Below are 18,886 nucleotides of genomic sequence, written 5' to 3'. Positions count from 1 at the left end.
AAAGCTTTCCTTGAAATATTTTTGGGGGGGAAGGGCTGGGCGGGGTGGTGGTGGTAAGAATCATTAAAACAATGCATTTAGAACAGAGAGATAGGACCTGATGTGAAGGTCAGGAAAGCTGCAACAACAGTCTATAATAATTAATAAAGTCATCTCATATATAGTGGAGAAATTAAGAGAAAACTTCCCCTCCCTCTGGAAAAAAAAGAAGCTAAACTAAATAAATAAAAGGGAGGAAGGAAGGAAAGCTTATATCCTGGAAATGCAAAATCACTAAAGTCTGTAATTGAGAAAAAAAAGCCAGGGGGGCTGTGTGTTTGGCATTAATGACCATTTTTAAAGAAAATTAAACATTTTACTCATGTTGTCGAAATAGCTTTCTCTTGATTCTCACTACATGCAGGTTTTGGGGGAATAGCATTACTCTTCCCTTCTCTGAATATTATTGTCTACCTTAACAAAGGACTTCATTTCAAACTGGTGATTCTCTAAAAAGGGATCAGATTTGTGAAATCAAGAGTAATCTAAATTTTAATCCAGAGTAACAAAACAAAGATTTTTAGTTCATTTACAGATTGGATGAAATCCCTAAATTGAAAGAAAACATTTAGCGACTGTAGATTTTTAAAAAGTCCAAGATCAATACTGGAAATTGACAGTCTCCTTAGATGATTACATATAATGTAGGAAACAAAGCATTCAAATGTGGAATGATTTTTGGGACTCCATGAAAAGGAACCAAATCAGATTATTCTGAGTATGGCTATGATGGGAAGTAAATTTCTAAAAGAACTTCTGTTTTTTAAAAAAAGAATATTCCTAAATAACAGAAATAACTCTTCTTCTGGCCAGTGTGGTTCTATCCGAGTAAATGTGCACACAGGAGGACTATCCAGTTCCCAGCAGCTTTTCCCCAGGACCTCACTTTGTATTTTGGAACCTCTTCGCTTAAGTCAGGCTAAAAACAAGTTCTTGTAACAGCTGTGCTATTTACATTGTTCCCTTAGTTGTGCTTTGCCCCGGTCTCTGAAAATAAAAGGACGAACACTACAGTAGCAGCTGAGGCTTTCAACTTGCCCCCACATTCCATCCCAAACTCATTCTCTCACCCTCTCCTCAGCCCTTTCAAAGCAGGTAAGTAATGCTGTGCAGCAGCTTCAGACCGAGCCCGACTTGTGTGAGGAGCTGTGCAATGTGAGAGCTGGGGATGCAGGTTTGAAACGGAGTGCCAGGCACAGCCAAAGCCAGCTCAGCTCCCGTGCACACCCAGCCTGCCTCCAAGCGTGCCCTGCTTCCACAACTGAGCTGGAAAGAGCATCATCACGGGGAAGGGATGGGGCATACTTTGCTTCCAAGCACAACAAAACATCCTATTTCGGAGGAGACGAGTGCCTGTTTTCTTAGGATTGGTGCCAGAAAGAAAAGTAGGGTACATTCAGTTTGATTCCTATTAGAATCCTAGCTGAAAAACAATTCCTTCTGAGGAAACCATGCACCAATGCACTGACATCACTGTGATCTGTTCTATAAATATCAATGCTGCATCCATTTCAAAGATTGTTAAAAGACCATTTTTAGAGTATATTATTCCATTAGTTGAGTGATATCATTCTTCCAAGTACAACTGCATTGCAGGTTACAGTTTTGGCAACGTGCATAACTGATGAAACTGTTGTGATAGGCACCACAAAATGTTAAAAGAAATGCAGAGGTGATGTTAGCATCTGTTAGAATTAAGATTGCTGTCCACACAATTCAGCTTACCAACAACAGCAAAAAAAGCCTTCTGTCAAAAATGCCGATTGTGATAAGGCACACACTTTTATTAATTATATTCATTGCTAAATGTAGGAGCCAGAGCTTCGTGTAATGAATTTCCTTATACAGAGGTTTTCAAGTCAATTGTTAGTTCCAATAACATTTGAGAATTCAGATTCTTCACCTAAGCATGAACATATGCAAATATACACAAGTAAATATTCTGTCTTGCAAAAGAAATAACATGGACGCATCATTCCCTTAAGGAATAACCTATATGTCAGAACTGCAATTGATTATATTTGTTCAGTGTATACACATCTTCAATGTAGGAAAGATGAAAAAAAATGCAAAAAGAGGGTGCGGGTTTTGTGTATTTTCACCCTTCATTTTATATATCATTATTACTTTTACTAAGAGAAGACATCACTCATGTACCTTCAATCATAAGAATTGTTGAAAACCACTATCTACAAGCCTCTACACTAGCACTCGGATCACCTTGAGAATGATGACATAGAAATAAAAAACTTCTAGGAAAATCTGAGTCAATGCAATCTAAACTCAGAAATAATTCACAGTACTCTTAGGATCATAAGCAACTGAACAATTTTTAAATTGATATATGGGCCATTATTTTATGCTCTAATAAAAAAGTAACAACTCAACCTCACTCAATAAAGAATAAAACTACTCTGTCTCTGAAATGAGTATCAAAGCATAGTTGATGAGTTTTCTAATGAAAAAGAAATACAGAATCATTCAGCAATCCCCATTGATATGCGGAGAAAATTGTAAGCATTGCTGTAAATATGTGCTGGGCCACACAAAAGTCTTAGGCTGCACTACGAAACAGTCCAGCAAACTCAGGAAAGTGAGAGCTCACTTGGGTGCTATTTCCTGCAGAAAGGAATGTGTTTCACAATGACGAGAGCTTTGGCTCTTCTTAGGTATCTGTGTACACAGACTAGTAGTGCATTTATAACATATGTGTGTTTCCCCAAAAGGATAATAGATTCATGGCATCTTAGATTGAATTCTGGGTGAAGCGAAGAAGTTTATTTAAAAATAGTTTTCAGTACAGTAAATCAGAAAAAAAAGAATCATATTGACTTCTTTATGAAACCAATACAAATAAAACAAATCTGAAGTTGGTCTATATTAAAACTATACTTGACATAGCTTTAAGATATTCCTTTGTTTTTCCTCCATTTTGGGCTTTTAAAATATGAACACCCCCCCCCCCATGCTAACAAACCACAATGATTACTGAGACAAGCATAATTTGGATAGATTTGTTTTTGAAAGATAATCAGCAGAGAATATGTCTAGCAATATAATCAATACTTTTGCTATGTGCAGATTTTCCTGGAAAAATGAGCCCAAAGATCTTACTCCAGATTTAGAAACTCAATTTTATAAGGAAAAGCAGAATTAAGAAAAAAAAAGGCAAGCTAAGAAGTACTCACCTCTTCACGTAATTTTATCAACTGCAACATGAATGCACAAAAATAAGATAAAAAGGAAAGAAATGGCAGGAAAGAAAGATCAGTTGTGTGACAGGATACAGAATTAACATTGACAATTTATCTGTTTACATGTTTAGCATTTAAAAATCACAGACAAACACATTAAAAGAACCTAAACATAGACTACATGCAGAGTTTTTTGAACGAATAAAGATCACTTTCTCACACTGTCACATTCAACAAAGAGAATAGTGTGAAATTCTCTTTTAAAGTACATCTAAGACACCATCATGAAATAAAGGGGAACGACTTCATAGAAGTCTATATTATAAAGAAAGAAAACAAGTTTACTGTTCCTCTCTTCTAAGAATGTACCACTGAAAAGGTTTTGTATATACAAGTTCTCAGGATGTTTCTTGATTTTCAATCTTGACAACTGATTTCCGATTTTCCACAAATGAAAATGATTAATAGTTAATGCTTTTGTCCCAATAAGAATTTAAAACAAACTATCATGTTAGTTAATATCATACCTGTACCTATCCTAGTAAAAAGATTGCATTAGGAGATGACATTATTTTAACTGAGAATAAAGCATGCTAGGATAGATAATATTTAGGATATGATATCAGAAAATATTTCACTATCCTTAAAAATAGTGTGTAGATTAGAGCTAATTTCTAGGTGTTTGTTTTGTTTCAGAGGCTACTGTAGTCACATGGCGTTTCAAAATGTTTTTTGATGTTTCTTTATTTTTCAATCTTTTTCATTTTGTAAACTGGGCCATCTCAAAGCAATGAGCTCTCTGACTTCATTTGTACTGCAATCTGTTTTCACTAAAGACAGACCCCAAACCACTCTCTACTTGTTAGTAAATTGTCCTGTAACATTTTAATTCTCCTTTGTAGAACATTTTTCTATTTGCCTTAAATATAACAATAAAATAAGTTGCTTAAATCTTTAGATACTAGAAAATGGATATACAATGTCTGACTCATTCTTTGTGTGTGTAGGTGTGTATGTTTAACAGTATTATACAACACAAATGTCATTGTATGGTTGAGATGAATGCCATTGCTTCTGTAATGAACAGAAACTGAAACCTGTGTTGTAAGAGACCATAAACCACATTCTAAGTCTGAAATGTGCATCCTCAGCAATTCTGGGCCACAACTGATATTTTTAAACATCCAAATACCTGTAACATCTGTTGTAACACTTGACATATGCAGGCCAATAAATTAAACTATTGCTTTGGGAGAAACGTGCTATGAATTGCTCACTGTAAGTGTCTCTAAAAGTATCATGTTTACTATAGCCCGGATTTCTCAACGCTTAATGCTGTTTTTGTCTCCAATTCAAAGAAGGCAGCATACATTCCAGCCTATGCTGATATTTCATTTGTTATATGAAAAGTATTTCAAGTACAAAAGAATGAGTTTTCAGAATTGTTATTAAACTCTTATAAAACGGGTACAGAATTTATTACATAATGTCTCACAGTGCATTTAGTGAAAATGAAACTTTTGATGTCATCTTTTCAAAATATACAAGAAGTTGCCATTAGTTTTAATTAATAAGCCTGCTCACTCTCTCAGCAAACATCCAATGGGTATGAGTAAAGGCCCTCATCATTTTATGTGGAAAGTTACTATTCTTGCCTGGAAGAGGTAACATTTGAAACTCAAATACCTGGCCTATCATATATCGGAATCTTTCTCTTTGCTCTCCGAACATCATGGGAGAAAAAGGCAAACATTAATTCTCAGGAAGAGACGATCTGGGAATTGATCGCACAGCTATCTTTTCTTTCTGGGGGCACCATTCATCACTTGACTATGATACTTAAAGGGCCAAAGTTTAAAACTACTCCTCAGCAATGGAGACCATTTGGGGCATGCCACCCTGCCATAATCAATGAGTGTTTCAAATGCTCCCCATTTGTTGTTTCAATAGGTTCCAAACAAAAACCCGTTCTATCTTGTTTGTGCTGCATGGCTGCGTGCAGGCTCTGCACCGGATTTGTAGCTAAGCTAGGTAAGGGGAGGGGTTTTAATCTCTATCTTTTTTTTTTTTTTAAGGGCTGAGAGTTTTCATTCAAGTAAACAAAAGATGGGCTATATTTGAAAATTAACAATGCTTAGACTAGACTGGAAGGAGTGATTTCTTATTTTATCGAGTTACCAGCTCCATCAGAGGCCACATGAAAGTGTACCATGCCACCATGTTGCGTTATGATAATCAACATCTTTTTTTTTTTTTGAAACAAAGACGTGTTTTTTCCCTCCCTCAATGCAGAATTTGATACAAGAGGTAATCTGTTCCTTTGTGGGCTGAAAACAAAATCTGGTTTACGCTGGTTTGAACCAGTGGAATCTCTTGTGGGTAAGCCTGCTGCTGCCTGCGACTGAAATCAAACCAGCGCTGCGGAGCATGTGCGGCCCATGCGCGCCTCCGAGTGGGCGCCGCGCCACGTGACCCCGCAACTCCCCAATTTTTTTTAAAAAGCTGATAACGCGACTGGCGTCTCTGTCCGCATACAGATAACGAATAAATGCTGAACTCTATTAAACGCCCTTTACACATTATCGTGGGTCGAACACACAATTTTCTGAACTTATGATGACAGTCTATTTATTTGGCTATAAACCCTCAGCACGTAACGAACAGATTTGTGCCTGGTAATGATCTGCTCTGCCAGGGCTATATGAAATGATACCGACCTCCTTTAGATCTCGGGGAATTAAATTGACCGACTTCACCCCCTGCTCTGGGGCTGGAGTTTGACACACTTTATGCACAGCAAGCTCAAATCGGAACTTATGAGAACCTCGTATTAAAAAATTAAGCAATCCTATCTACTAACTATTGCTTTACCACCCAACTTCTGGCACGTTTGCAAATATCCTACTCTTTATAGATCTTTCTTTGAACCTTCTATTTAGGATTTACTCACATTTCATTTACTCAGGCTTATTCATTGATCGATATAATTTTGCATAAGGAAACTGAGAGACTATTAGGGTTCAAAGTATTGCTTGGAACATTTTATTTGCTCGGAACAATTTATATGCTCCATTACGACACTTTACTATGAAGAGGATTTAATTGTATAAGATGGTTTTTGTTTCTCTGTGTATGTTTTTTCCTTTTCTGAGAATGGTTTTTATTAAACTAAATCAAGATAACTATTAAGGTTTCCACGCTAAATACAACATTGTTGTATTTAAAAAACTCAATTCTCTCAAGTTCTAAAATGTGGCTGTATGGGAAACATGACATTTTAAAAGAATAGAATGATAACGCCTAAGACAGCAATCCTTGGAAAGCTGATGACCCAACAATAGTACTCAAATGTGCAAAGTAGGTAATTTTGTCCCATCTTTGTAAATCAGGGATGAACTATATTTGGATATATAAGAAATGGATAGAATCAGAAATAAATTTACACAAATTAATTAATTTGGAATTAAATGAAATTGTGTACTGTATGCAGGGCATTTCCAATCATGGTGGAAATGTTGATATATATATATATATGGAAATTAATATATTCTACAGTTAATTGGAAGACTACATTTATGTGTATAAACAGCCAGGTTTTAAATGCCTAAGGAAAAAAAACCATTATAAATGGCCAGAATGAGAAATAATAGCTATGGCATTCACATTTTTGTAAATCACCACCAAAAAGTCACAATAGGGATGATATGTATACTGCATAAAAAATAACTAAACAGTCAGTACTTAGATTATTTTAGCTATTTTAACCATTGCTATGAATTCTTTATTATTTCTCATCTATAATTAAAAAATTGAGATATCTGGCAATTTCAATGAAACAAATATTGCTATTTTTGTCTCATTTTGTTTACTTCCAAGTTTTCTCTGTACATTGAAAGTTTATGATAAGCCAGTAAGTTCTGAAAAAAGAAATGTTTCAAAAATTAACTGGAATATAAACCTATTTGTGGGCAGAAAATATTTTCTTATATAAGTGACAGATAAGCCCAGAAAAGACAACCTTCTCTGCCACTCAGCTACAAACACTAACATGAAGAGCCAAGTTAAAATCCTTTCTTCCTGTAAGGAAAAGGCTTCTGTTTTAATTCCATCGTCTGAATGAATACAGATGCAGGTTAAAGAGTTATTCTCAAGTGAGCATTCCTGTTGAGGATGTTTTAGTTGGAGGGATTTTAATTCCTATATTATGATAAACGAACCTAAAACAAAATTTAATTTCTTCAGTATGATATGGAAATTTTTCTATACCTAGTAACTAAATATCCAAAAAGTTAAGTGTGGTCTCTTTGAACTTTCAAGCCTAATTCAAATTTTAGACGGAAAAGTTCACATAAGTAATAATCTAACCGTTACATACCCATGACTATCATTTATCATACTCTATTTATGGAAGTGACAGGTCCTTATGACTAAACTTCAGGTTCTCCGAGCACTTTCAGAATGTGTAAGTTTGATTTATACAAGTCCATGGGAAAATCTCTGTGTAATCATTTTAAAGTGACAGGAATATAATTTGCAAAATTCAGAAAATATGAACTCAATCTATTTTTGTGGAATATTTTTCTTTAGGCATAAAAAATCATACCCATATGCACGTAAGACAAATGTTTTAGGCACATAAAATGTCCATTAAGAGAAGTGAACATGCCTTTAAAAAAAAAGAGAGGGATCCCTGTCATATACTACAACATCCATTACAATAAAGGAGTCTGAGTTAGACAGGGTACCCCTTCCTTTCCATTTCCTCTCTATTAGGCAGTAGTTTCAAATGAGAGGAAGATCTATAGCTTTTTAAAGAACTGACATGAGAACTACGCATTCACTTTTTTTTGTAAAAAAAGATAATGCTTTCTCTGCAGTAAAGATAGGAAATAAAATTATGATTCACTCAATCAAGAGGTATGAGCAACCTAAATCTCACTTAAAATAGGAAGAAAATATTTCTTTCTCATTCTTACGTTATTTAATCTACTATGAGCAAAACCCTTTATCACCTCATCCTTTTTGTTTGATGTGCTCTGTATAATTTCCCCCTTAGTTATTCTTACATTTCAATCAGGAAAGCTGAAATCCCCAAATATTAAAATGTTTACATGTCTGAACTCAAGCTGATGACATCCAAATAGGGGAGGGGGTGAGGTCTTTCCAAAAACAAACCATCAGCTCAGTGATCCTTGTTTTTTTGGGGTGGATGGATGGGGGCCTTAATTACATAAGCAACACCCCTGTTTATAGTATTAACATTACAGTAAATAGTAACATAGTTTCAGCACATGTAGAGCTATAATTTATGTGAAATGGTAAATACAATTATGCAATTTTACAATGTGTATCAATATATTATTTATGTTTTACAATCTTATTAAAATTTTGGTTTACTCAATGAATGATGTATGTTCATTTTTATTTAGGCAGAGCAGAGACCTTTATAACACTTGCCAAAGTAACGTTAATAAACATGCTCAGTTCTTGCTTGTGAAGTTCCCTATCATTTATTTTCTTTAAAAGTGTCAAAGACAATCAGTCACTAGGTTTGTTTGAGACATTTAAAAAAAATCAATCTCAGCACTGAGGTTCTTGAAACGCTTTTTGAAAGTCATACGTTATCTCTATGAAGTAATGAAATCTGCAGTATTAATTCAGAGAAAGAAGTGGGACATTAATTGGACTCAGGACACTACTGTGTAACCCTATGAGAATTGACAGCCAAGTTACAGGCCCTTTTAAGAAGAAATTGTACCTTACTTTTTGCTTGTGCAGATCTTAAATTGCAAAACGACTTTTCCCATTATTATTACTATTACTTTTATTATTTCACAGAGGCCACTACCTCTATATGCGCAGCCAAGTTTCACACTGGTACTTACAATTTGCATTTTACTGAATGTATTTTTAAGAAGCGACACAATGGGAGATTGGGCTGCCCTGTTGAATTTTGAAAGCTTACTTTCATTTGTTTTGCTGCAAGTGTTGATTTAATTATACTGCATTATTATCAAAGCTGCATTGTGTACTTTTTTATTCCTTTTACATGTGTTGGAGGTGAAGACCTTGGCTTTGTCTGCAAACAGTGTGTTTCAAGTTATTCCTTAAGTACTAAATAATAAAGAAGGGAGAAGAAAAGATTTTTTTAAAAGATAGCAGACAGTGATCCCAAGGTAAAGGGTTAAATGTAAGATCTCCAAGAAACATTTTGAAGTTGATTAAGACTCCAGCTTTGCATTAAACAGTATCACTTCCACATGAGTTGCCGCTAATGCTGTTAAGGAGCAGCTTGAGAGCCCAGTGTGCCCGTGACCTCCTTCACCCTCCAGCCACCCACCGGGCCTTGCTGATTAGCATTCTACCTGGCTCTCAGAGGAATTCCCGTCATCCCCTAGGAGCTCATTGCGCACTTCGTCACTGTAGGCGATCCGTGACCTTTTCTGTAAAACAAAACAAAAAGGGAGAGAGCGAGAGGAACGTTAGAAAGTAAAGGCTTCCAAGCATTATTGGTATCAAGGCTGATCATCTCAAACCTCGAGAGCCCCCTAATGGAAACCTATTTGCTAAAACCTGCAAACCAAAGTTGTGTAAAGTTCTTGAACTTGAGAAGTTTAATGTAAATCAGAAGGTTTTCAAATGCCAGTAATGAAAGAAAACTGCACTGTGTAAATACTCCATTAATAATCAAAATGGATCAGAACTGGTATGTTATTCCACACACAGTCATTCAAATAAGAACACTATGCTGAAGGAAATACAGCTACATAGCTGTATATCTGCAAAATGCACCAGGTTGCAATTAAAACGATGAGAGTATATGGGGTTCTTTAATAGTGTGGCAGAAAATGGATTTTACAATTACAAGTCTTTTAAAATCTCTAATTCTAGGATAATATTATAACTGCATACATACACTGGAATGCTTGGGAAATTGTTCCTCTATTACTTCATTATTGTGATGTTACTAACTAAAAAGAGATGAAATTTAAAAGTCCAACCCATTTTGGGACAATAATTTAAATGTCTCTAAGTCCTCTATAAGTAACTAAGGAAAAGTATGGGTGTGTGTGTGTGTGTGTGTGTGTGTTAAAACGAATAAAATTTCCCAATCCTTGTAAATAAAAGCAAGTAGGCTGTGAGTCAACTTTTCCCAGTCCCAGTAAATAAAGACAAATGGGCCATGAGTCAAGGTTTCACACACAGAAATACTGTTTTACAAGAAGTCTGCCTTTACCTGTAAAGTCAGAAGGACATGTCTGCAAGCAACTTCTAAATTACACGCATTTGGAAAAGCTAAAGGCTCGGAAGATGAGTTGGGAAGCTGGAGTGCAGTGCTCAGATGCTGCTGCGCATCGCTACTTCAGGTCTAGATGCAGACTTATGGGCAACTTGGCTGCCTTTTCTGCTTCTGAACTGAGCAAACACAGTTGATTGGAAAACGGCAGTTGGAAAATGGCAATCTTTTTCTCACTTCGGGTCTACAGTGGAGAACTTAAAATTTCTCACCTGTCCAATTGTGATCCAAAAAGTTATTGCAGTTTGAAAGGACACTCCATAGTCCGTGAGCAGAAGTCCACAAGATTTTTAATTAGACTTCTAAACCAGGGAGTAACCCTGCTTTTGCCACATAGCGATCATAATATCTTAAACATAAACTCACAGTAGAGCTTAAAAGGATATTGGACAAGAAAAACCAGTAGACTTTAAATCACTTTAAAGCTGCAGCCTTTCTCAACTGTGGTTGTTATCTGAACCATAAAACACAGAAAATTATTTCAATGACTATTTTTCTGACTTCTCCCAAAAATGATACGTAAGAGAGAATTAAATTTATTACATAGAACAGAAGCCTTAGGGCATTAGGGCTTAACTCTGTGGCAGAACCTAGATGAAGGGCTGAATGGAGTATAAATATAAAAGTAAATACATCTAGATACTCCTTTATTACTGGGAAGGGGCGGGGGGCGGTGGAGCCAGTCTTATGGTGTTCTAAAGTTAGCTTTGGTTAAACTGAAACTAGAACCCTGGGGTCCTGACTTACAGCTCAGTGCTCATTCTATCACACAAAATTTCCTCACCAGTTTATTGCCCTCTGGATACACTCAGGTAAAAGATGCAAAGAAAATGCAAAATGTTTCAATACAAAGTAGATGATGGCATCCCATCCCTGCCCTGAGTCTCTACCCCAAGCTTGCCTTCCCTGCTACAAATGTCTAACTTATACCCTGGCAAATGCAGTCAGTCTGTAGATAGAGAACTACAACCAATGATGCTGCAGAGAGGACGAGGGAGAAAAGTTAAGTCATTAGCTCGAGGTCAGTAATGGCATCTATATCAGACATCTCAACATTCAGGAGTGACCCCCTCATTCACTTGTGAATATGCCAGACGTCTTACCACCACAGACAGCATATTCATGGACCCTGCTTCCCATACTGTATTTACAGAAGCTGCTATTAATTAGCTATTTCTATTAACCTCATAGAGAATTGTACAGAAAAATGTAAGTTACAAGGACAGTATCCTAGTACTTCATGGCCTTACCACGGTAATTAGATCAAGCCGAACCTTTCTTTTGCCCATATGGAGATCCCCACTATGGTCGTTTCAAACTAGCTAAGCCAAAGTATTTTACAGCATTAAAGGAAATGAGAACCTTTAAACAGGCTGTGGTATCAGAGCTGCCTCTTTAATTATTCATTTCATCACTATGGGGGACTAAAACGTTCCCCAGTATGCAAGAATTTCACATGGAGATTGTTTTTGTTTTTCCCCTTTCTCACCCAAATACCAACAAATTGGCATAGATTGTTCAATTACATTATATTCTTATTTTGATTTACTATACTTCAAACGTGGAACATTACAAGCATGTATCCCTAAATATCTCATCTTGTTTTGGTTAGAATCCATTGCTTTTGAAAAGCAGCCATTAAGAGTGTACATGCTCAGCACCAAGGGGAGAAGGATTTATCCACAGTTGAAGGGTGGTCCCCCTATGGATGCCATTCTTCACCACTGGGATGGTAGACACTGGTCATTTGGATGGCTTTTGGGATATAATTAAGCAGATGGTACGCTGAGTTTACAAAATGTTCCCTGACAGGACTGGCTTTCACTAGAGAATGAAAAGGTAACACATTTCAAATGTCAGAAATAGTTCCTCATGAAAATGATACAACCAGTGCTGGAAACGGAACACTTTACACTTGAGTATCATTTTATACTTTTTTTATAAAAAAAAATCAAGGACTGGTTTGATTAAGAATTATGGGGGCAGGAACCAGGGGAGAGAGGCCATGGGGGGAAGAGGGAAAGACATCTGTAATACGTTCAACAATAAAGATAAAAAAAATATTTAAATGCCAGGCACTGGTATTTTCTCCTAATTTTTCATGGTTTAAAATTTTAAGTGAGCTGATTGTAATCAGCCATAATTTAGTCTGCAGGATCATCATTAAACTAAATGAATACCAAAAGAAAAAAAAAGGTAAAGTCCTCTGGGTGACAAACTGCTTATTTTATGGATATTTTTCCTCAAAAAAATCAATACATTATTTCACTTTTATGGAACTTTTAAAAACCGCACTCTACCTTACTAACTACTATGTTATACTTTAATTTGAAAGATTCAAAGTTAATGAAACTGAAACATCTCCTGTAGCTTGATAAACTAACTGAAATAACTCTACTTTATTATCAACTGTATAAAATCTGTACTTTAGCCAAATGCAAGCATGAGAATTTGAGCTGGAAATGTCACACACTCAGCTACAGTTTGAAGGAACCCAATTCATAATGCATTTTATAAATAGTTAATGACTTCTATACATAAGCTAACCAGGCAAATCAAGAAATTGTCAACATTTTTAGTCTTAGTTGTCAGTTACTACTGACTACTGGTGCTTTATGTGTGGCTTCTGGAGAAGACAGAAGCTCTGTGCAGTTTGTAATCTATTGCAATTTTGGGGTCTGTACCATAAGGGTGGAAAAGCTGCAGCTGACAATATTTGCCACACACACACACACACACACACACACACACACACAATGTTAAATACAAGAGCATTCCTCATTTTTAGTTGTGTTTGTGTAACTTATACACTTTGGTGAACTAGACACAATTGGAAGGAAAAATCTACACACCATAGATGAACTACAAAAAAAAAATATGACAAGTTAACAACTGATTGTTATCCTTAAGAAGTTAGATGCACTAAGTTTCATGGGTATTTTAAACTGATGACAAAAGTGAGTCGTTGGCTATGAAAGTGAGAATTTCAGATTCCAAGCAGTTTTCACTTGGTATATGAACAGAACTTTTGCATACTGAGTGGGTAATTTCCTTTAAGCCAAGTTCAAACAGATAGCCTCGCTCAGTTCTGTCTGGCAATTTGGCTTATAACAATCTATCTACTTGACCCAAGCCTTAACATTTCCCAACTGAACTGAATATATTCTAGACAGGCACTGCTAAACTAGAAACAAAATGAAAATTAACTTAGCTTACACTAATTAAGAACTGTGATCTGGGACACCGTCTCCTGTGTGAGTCTACATGTGAAACAGGGTATACATAACCAGAAGGAGGATTCTATGGCCCACCACTAGCATAAGCATAACAATGAAGTTGGGTTATTACCAAAGCGTATATGAGAATTTAATTTCCAAGGAGTGCACATGGCAAAGCAATTGCTTAAATTGCCTCACCTGGGAATTTAATACAATGTTATCATCAGACCAGCCACATTGTAAATAGATTTATAATGCTTTCCATGTGCTGCACTCTGTTGCATATGAATTAAGTAATGATCTGGTATTACAATAAAATCAGCTAGTTCCCACACCTGGCAGACAGGATATTTCACTAAATTAATACCCATACAGCTACATCACAAGGCATGGGAGCGGAAACCATCTCCAAGGCATTCGGCCTGAGTTTTCCAGGGGAGGCAAACACTCCGTGGTTATGTACAATGTCGCTATGTTGAATGGGCTGCTCAAGACAATCTGTGTCTAACATCTGTATCACAGAATTAAGACTTTCTCATTCCCATTCAGTTTGGGCCTAATTTTCTTCATTCAGTACTTTAATTACTAATCAGCAATCCACAACATTTGCAAACACTAAGAAAGGCCTTTATTCTAATCTATGTGCTGCAGACAGCCAAATAATTGATACAAAGTGCAGTATGGTTTTGGTAAGTAATGAAAGAACAGCTTGTCCTAATTCCTAATCAAATTGGTCTATAGAAGAAATGGTTAATAGATTTCTCCATAGGTCTAAAACAAATTACCCGGTCTGGCCAGACTTTTCCATTGCTTCTACATGTCTTTCAGTCTCCATATATTTAATAATGCTCAAGGTTACCAGGTGATACACCTATTAAAAACTGTTATGCTTTCATAGCCAAAGAATTTAACTGCTCTAAAGAATTTAACTGCCCCTGTTATAATTAACACTCTGGGATGTCTATAGAATACCATGAAATTGTATTTATTAGCTAGTCATATAATTGCTGGCATTCATTTCTTACCTAATTTTATCTGGTTCTAATTAAATAATATCATACTTCCGTAATGCCCAGATGGCATTTTCTAAAATGCATCTATCTTTGGCACAAAGCATTCCATTTTTAACCTCACTTCCATTACTCCATGGCCAAGTTCAGTTTTGCGTCCACACTCCACCACTGACCCAGGACTTAAAAAGGCTCTGTTAGTCCAAGACAGGAAATTTAAATTTTGGAGAAAAAATGAAAAAGGAATTTGTGAAATTTTGTTTATCAGGGTGTTCTCTGTGTTATGTTAATTTCTAGCAACAAGCGATTTCAGGTTAAAATATGCCATACTACATGATTTAGGTAAAGGAAAAGTAAACTGTTAGGCAAATGTCTGATCCCTGGAAAGTTGTTAGGATGAAAAAGCACAGGTCCTGAGTGAAGAGAACAGAGATAACATTTCAGTATGTGATCTTGGGCAAATGACATTTCCTGAATATCAGTTTCCTCAATCTCTAAACGAGTGTTGATAATATTTATTTCCCAGAGGATTTAAATACTATATACAAGTGAAAACCTATCCATAATACCTTGGATATGTTAACCCTGCAAAGGGTGTTCAACTAAATATTAGCTGGTAACACTGGAAAGGATCCAATAAAGCCAGAACACATACAGGGCTGAAAGTACAAATTAGTGCATCCTTCCTAGAAAATGATTGGCCAACATGTACCACAACTAGCTTTAAGAAGTTCCTATTATTTAAACCCAGTAATCCCACTGTACTCTTTTGCCCAATTTCCTATTTTTGCTGCTCCAATTTTTGGACAATTTTTAATGGTAAAAACTTTACTGCCTTTCTTGAATGATATCAGAGGAATTAAGTTGCAATCTGTTTCTTCTAAGTAATCATTTCACTAAACATAGCTTGCTCTTGCTCGAGGGACTCTTTAGAGTTAAAGGTCAAGCTCATTCGCTGGAAAGTACACATGCCACATGTCACCAATACTGCAGTGTTAATAAAGGGAAAACACACTTTCTATCTACCATAAACTCATGGCCAATAGACCATATGCAAGCCACCAGAGAGAAAATGCTACCCTACCCTGCTGCGAAGCTGCCAACAGTTGGAAAAGCAGGTGAGTGTGAGAGCACTGAAATAGCCCATTGTTCTTGAGTTTGTAATACCGGGAGGAGATATTTAAACTTTTCTGGGAAAAATTTTTTTAAATATGAATGTATTTGTATTCTGATCACTGTCATTATTTTTGCTTGTACTTTCAAAAAAGATTACATGTTTGAAAAGAATATTTATGTTTTGGGCTGCAAATAAGGTAAAATATACCACATTTTTTCCTTAACTTTTTTTTTTAATTTAGCTATCATGTCACATGTGAACACATGCAAACGATGAGGATATATATGTATATATATGTGCATATAGGCTCACACAAACCAATGTGCAACCCACATGGAATAATAACGCCACTTGTGATTTGCAATGCTAGGAGAGACCTGTATTTACACTAGGAACTCCAACCACACTGCTGCTAGGACATGTAATGATTTGTAAAACAGAAATCACGCAACTGCACTTCTTCATTTCCTTCTCCAGCAGGTTTAAACTTAAGCCTGAAATGTAAGTTTAGCATTAGTGTTTCAAAATGCAATGTGAGTGAGTTAGTATCATGGCCCCACTTGCTTGCATATGCTTGTATTTACGGCTTTGACACTGCTATTGAACACAGTGTGGCTGTGTCTTAAATCATGTTAGCTTGTCAATCAATAATTAAGTTACTTCATTCAGAAAATAAGTTCATGATAGAATGCCCAGATGTTGTCCACATCTGGAATAGAGTAAGTAAGCAGTGGAGGGAATCTAATTCTTTAAAGTCTTTCTGAATAAAAATAAAATAACTCCATAGACTGTATTTGAAATAATCAGAATGTCAAAATGTTCACTATTTTGTTTGAATATGATATACACTCCCACTGGAAAATGATCCTCTGCTAAATGAATGCTATTGAACACATGGTTCATTTGTATTTTTAAAAGAACTACTAAACAGAGTATATATATGTATACAGTTAAATTGTATCTATGTTTTCCTATGTAATCTGCTGAGCATCAGGGAGGAAAAGTGATCCTTCATTGAAATATCTGTCAATAGCCATAATTTCAAGTGATCTAGATTTCTAAGAAGAAACGATCCTGAGGATTCTGTGTAACTGACACATAGTATGCATCACACACACTTAGTAACACATAAGTGACAGAATCTTTTAGTTGGCAGTGACCTGAGACCTCACCTAGATCAGCCTACACATTTAGAGCTGAGGAGTTCTAAGTCAGATAGGTGGATGATCAGCCCATGGCCACACAGCTGGGAAAGACCAGGCAGAACGAGGGCAGAAATCGTTTCTCAGCGCCAATGCTCTCGTCACTGGTCACTGAAGCAGACCTCCAGGACAGGCTGGGGTGGTCTTAGGACTCACTCCGCAAGGCCTGCACCGTTCACCTAGCTCTATGAACTTAACATCAGTAGATCAGTCTGTAGATTTGGTTCCTGGTCACCCTGCTCCAAAATAAACAAACAAAAGCCAAACCTTTACTTATGCATTATTGGCAACGTCGGGAATATTGACAATAAATTAGAAAGTTCAAGGGTGACAAATGCTTAAGGTAGAATGTTTTATTTGTCTGATCTCAGAGGGTGAGTCACAACCACGCCTATGGGTGTAGCTAGATAGGTTTCAAGATTAATCTTCAAAGGCTACACCATAAAGCAACAATAATCTACCCACAGGGCAGGAAAGGAGCTTCACCGGTTATTAAGATGTGTCAGGAATTGCCTCTTACCCCTGGGATCTGGTGACTCCCTGTGCGGTTACTCTAAAATTCTACATTGGAACCAGCCATCTCATGGGCAAACAATTTTTACAATACATTTTTCCTGGTACTTACTTTTGGACCCATGTTGTGACAGATTCTTTGTTATAGAATATGCTGTGCCACAGTGAGGTTGCAGCAATACAGAGATGCACGATACACTTTTTACTGCTTTATGAACATAGCCAATAAAACTATGATGCTTAGGCAATAAAACAAAATTCTTTGAGCCCAAATTCTCTATGAAGACATTTTGAAGATTATTTCTCTAACAAGTAATCACATTACTTTTAAAACATGCATCTTTAACAGGGTGACCCAAAGAATCTTCTATAATAATAAAAGCATAGTATGCTAATTAGACTGGACAGCTGAAGATCCTTCTGGACGTCCTTCTGGACAAAGCCGGGGCTGCGAGGGCCGAGGCAAGCCATTGCAGCTGTGAGGGCTGAGCCCCTTGCACGAATTTCATGCATTGGGCTTCTAGTTACATATAATAAGTATAAATATTCATACCTGATTCATAAACTACATGTTCTTCCTAAAAATGTCTCCATTTTTAGTTGAATAAATTACTGCCTACTCAGGGACTTTGCTTTATCAATTAAATGTTCTTTCTCTTGTATCTTCAATATGTCACTCTTTTCTTTAAGAATATAAACATTTTCAAGTGTATCCCAGATTTATATATTTTAAAAAGTTATTTTACCCTATAATACTCTCCCCAACTAATGCCCAATCTCTTTTTATCTTTCCCTTCCTAGCCAAGCTTCTTGAAAGAATATTCTACAAGCACTAATATCACTTCTTTATGTCCTGGCCACTCTCAACTAAAAACTAACTGAATTCTTTCTTACCTTACCAGACGATTCCCCAGGATCACCAATGACTTCCAAATTGTCAAAATCATTGGCCACATTTTTGCAATAAGCTTTTAATTTTAGAATAGCTATGGAGTTACAGAAAAGTGGCAAAGACAGTACAGAATTCCCATATGACCCACACTCAATTTCCTATTATTAACATCTTACATTAACATGGTACATTTGTCACAATTAATGAATCAATTGTTCATTATTATACATCATTATTAACTGAAGTCCATACTTTCCTCAGATTTCCTTAATACTTAATGCTCTTTTTCTGTCGCAGGATACCACCCGATTCCATATCGCAGTTAGGAGTCATGCCTCCTTAGGCTGCGCTGGGCTGTGACAATACCTCTGACTTTTCTTTGATGACCGGGACAGTTTTGAGGA

The 18,886-nt window shown here is 36.3% G+C and overlaps 1 protein-coding gene across 6 annotated transcripts in view; it reads right to left on the bottom strand.

Annotated features, from left to right (window-relative positions):
- VTI1A (vesicle transport through interaction with t-SNAREs 1A) overlaps positions 1–18,886 on the bottom strand; it is a 313,354-nt gene that overhangs the window by 240,882 nt on the left and 53,586 nt on the right. For 4 of the 6 annotated variants that reach the window (XR_001512316.1, XM_006778717.2, XM_006778719.2 and 1 more), the window contains exons 4-5: positions 9,599–9,676; positions 3,228–3,248 (exon numbers count right to left, since the gene is read on the bottom strand). Coding sequence is in view for 5 of the 6 variants with exons in the window: in XM_006778717.2 (XP_006778780.1) it covers positions 3,228–3,248; positions 9,599–9,676 (99 nt within the window). In the remaining variant the exon portion in view is untranslated. The remainder of the gene's footprint in view (positions 1–3,227; positions 3,249–9,598; positions 9,677–18,886) is intronic. The other 2 variants (XM_006778718.2, XM_006778720.2) reach the window with 1 other exon arrangement.

The sequence above is a fragment of the Myotis davidii genome, unplaced genomic scaffold (assembly GCF_000327345.1).
Source record: "Myotis davidii unplaced genomic scaffold, ASM32734v1 scaffold107, whole genome shotgun sequence".
NCBI lineage: Eukaryota > Metazoa > Chordata > Mammalia > Chiroptera > Vespertilionidae > Myotis > Myotis davidii.
This window is presented reverse-complemented; position numbering and strand designations above follow the sequence as displayed.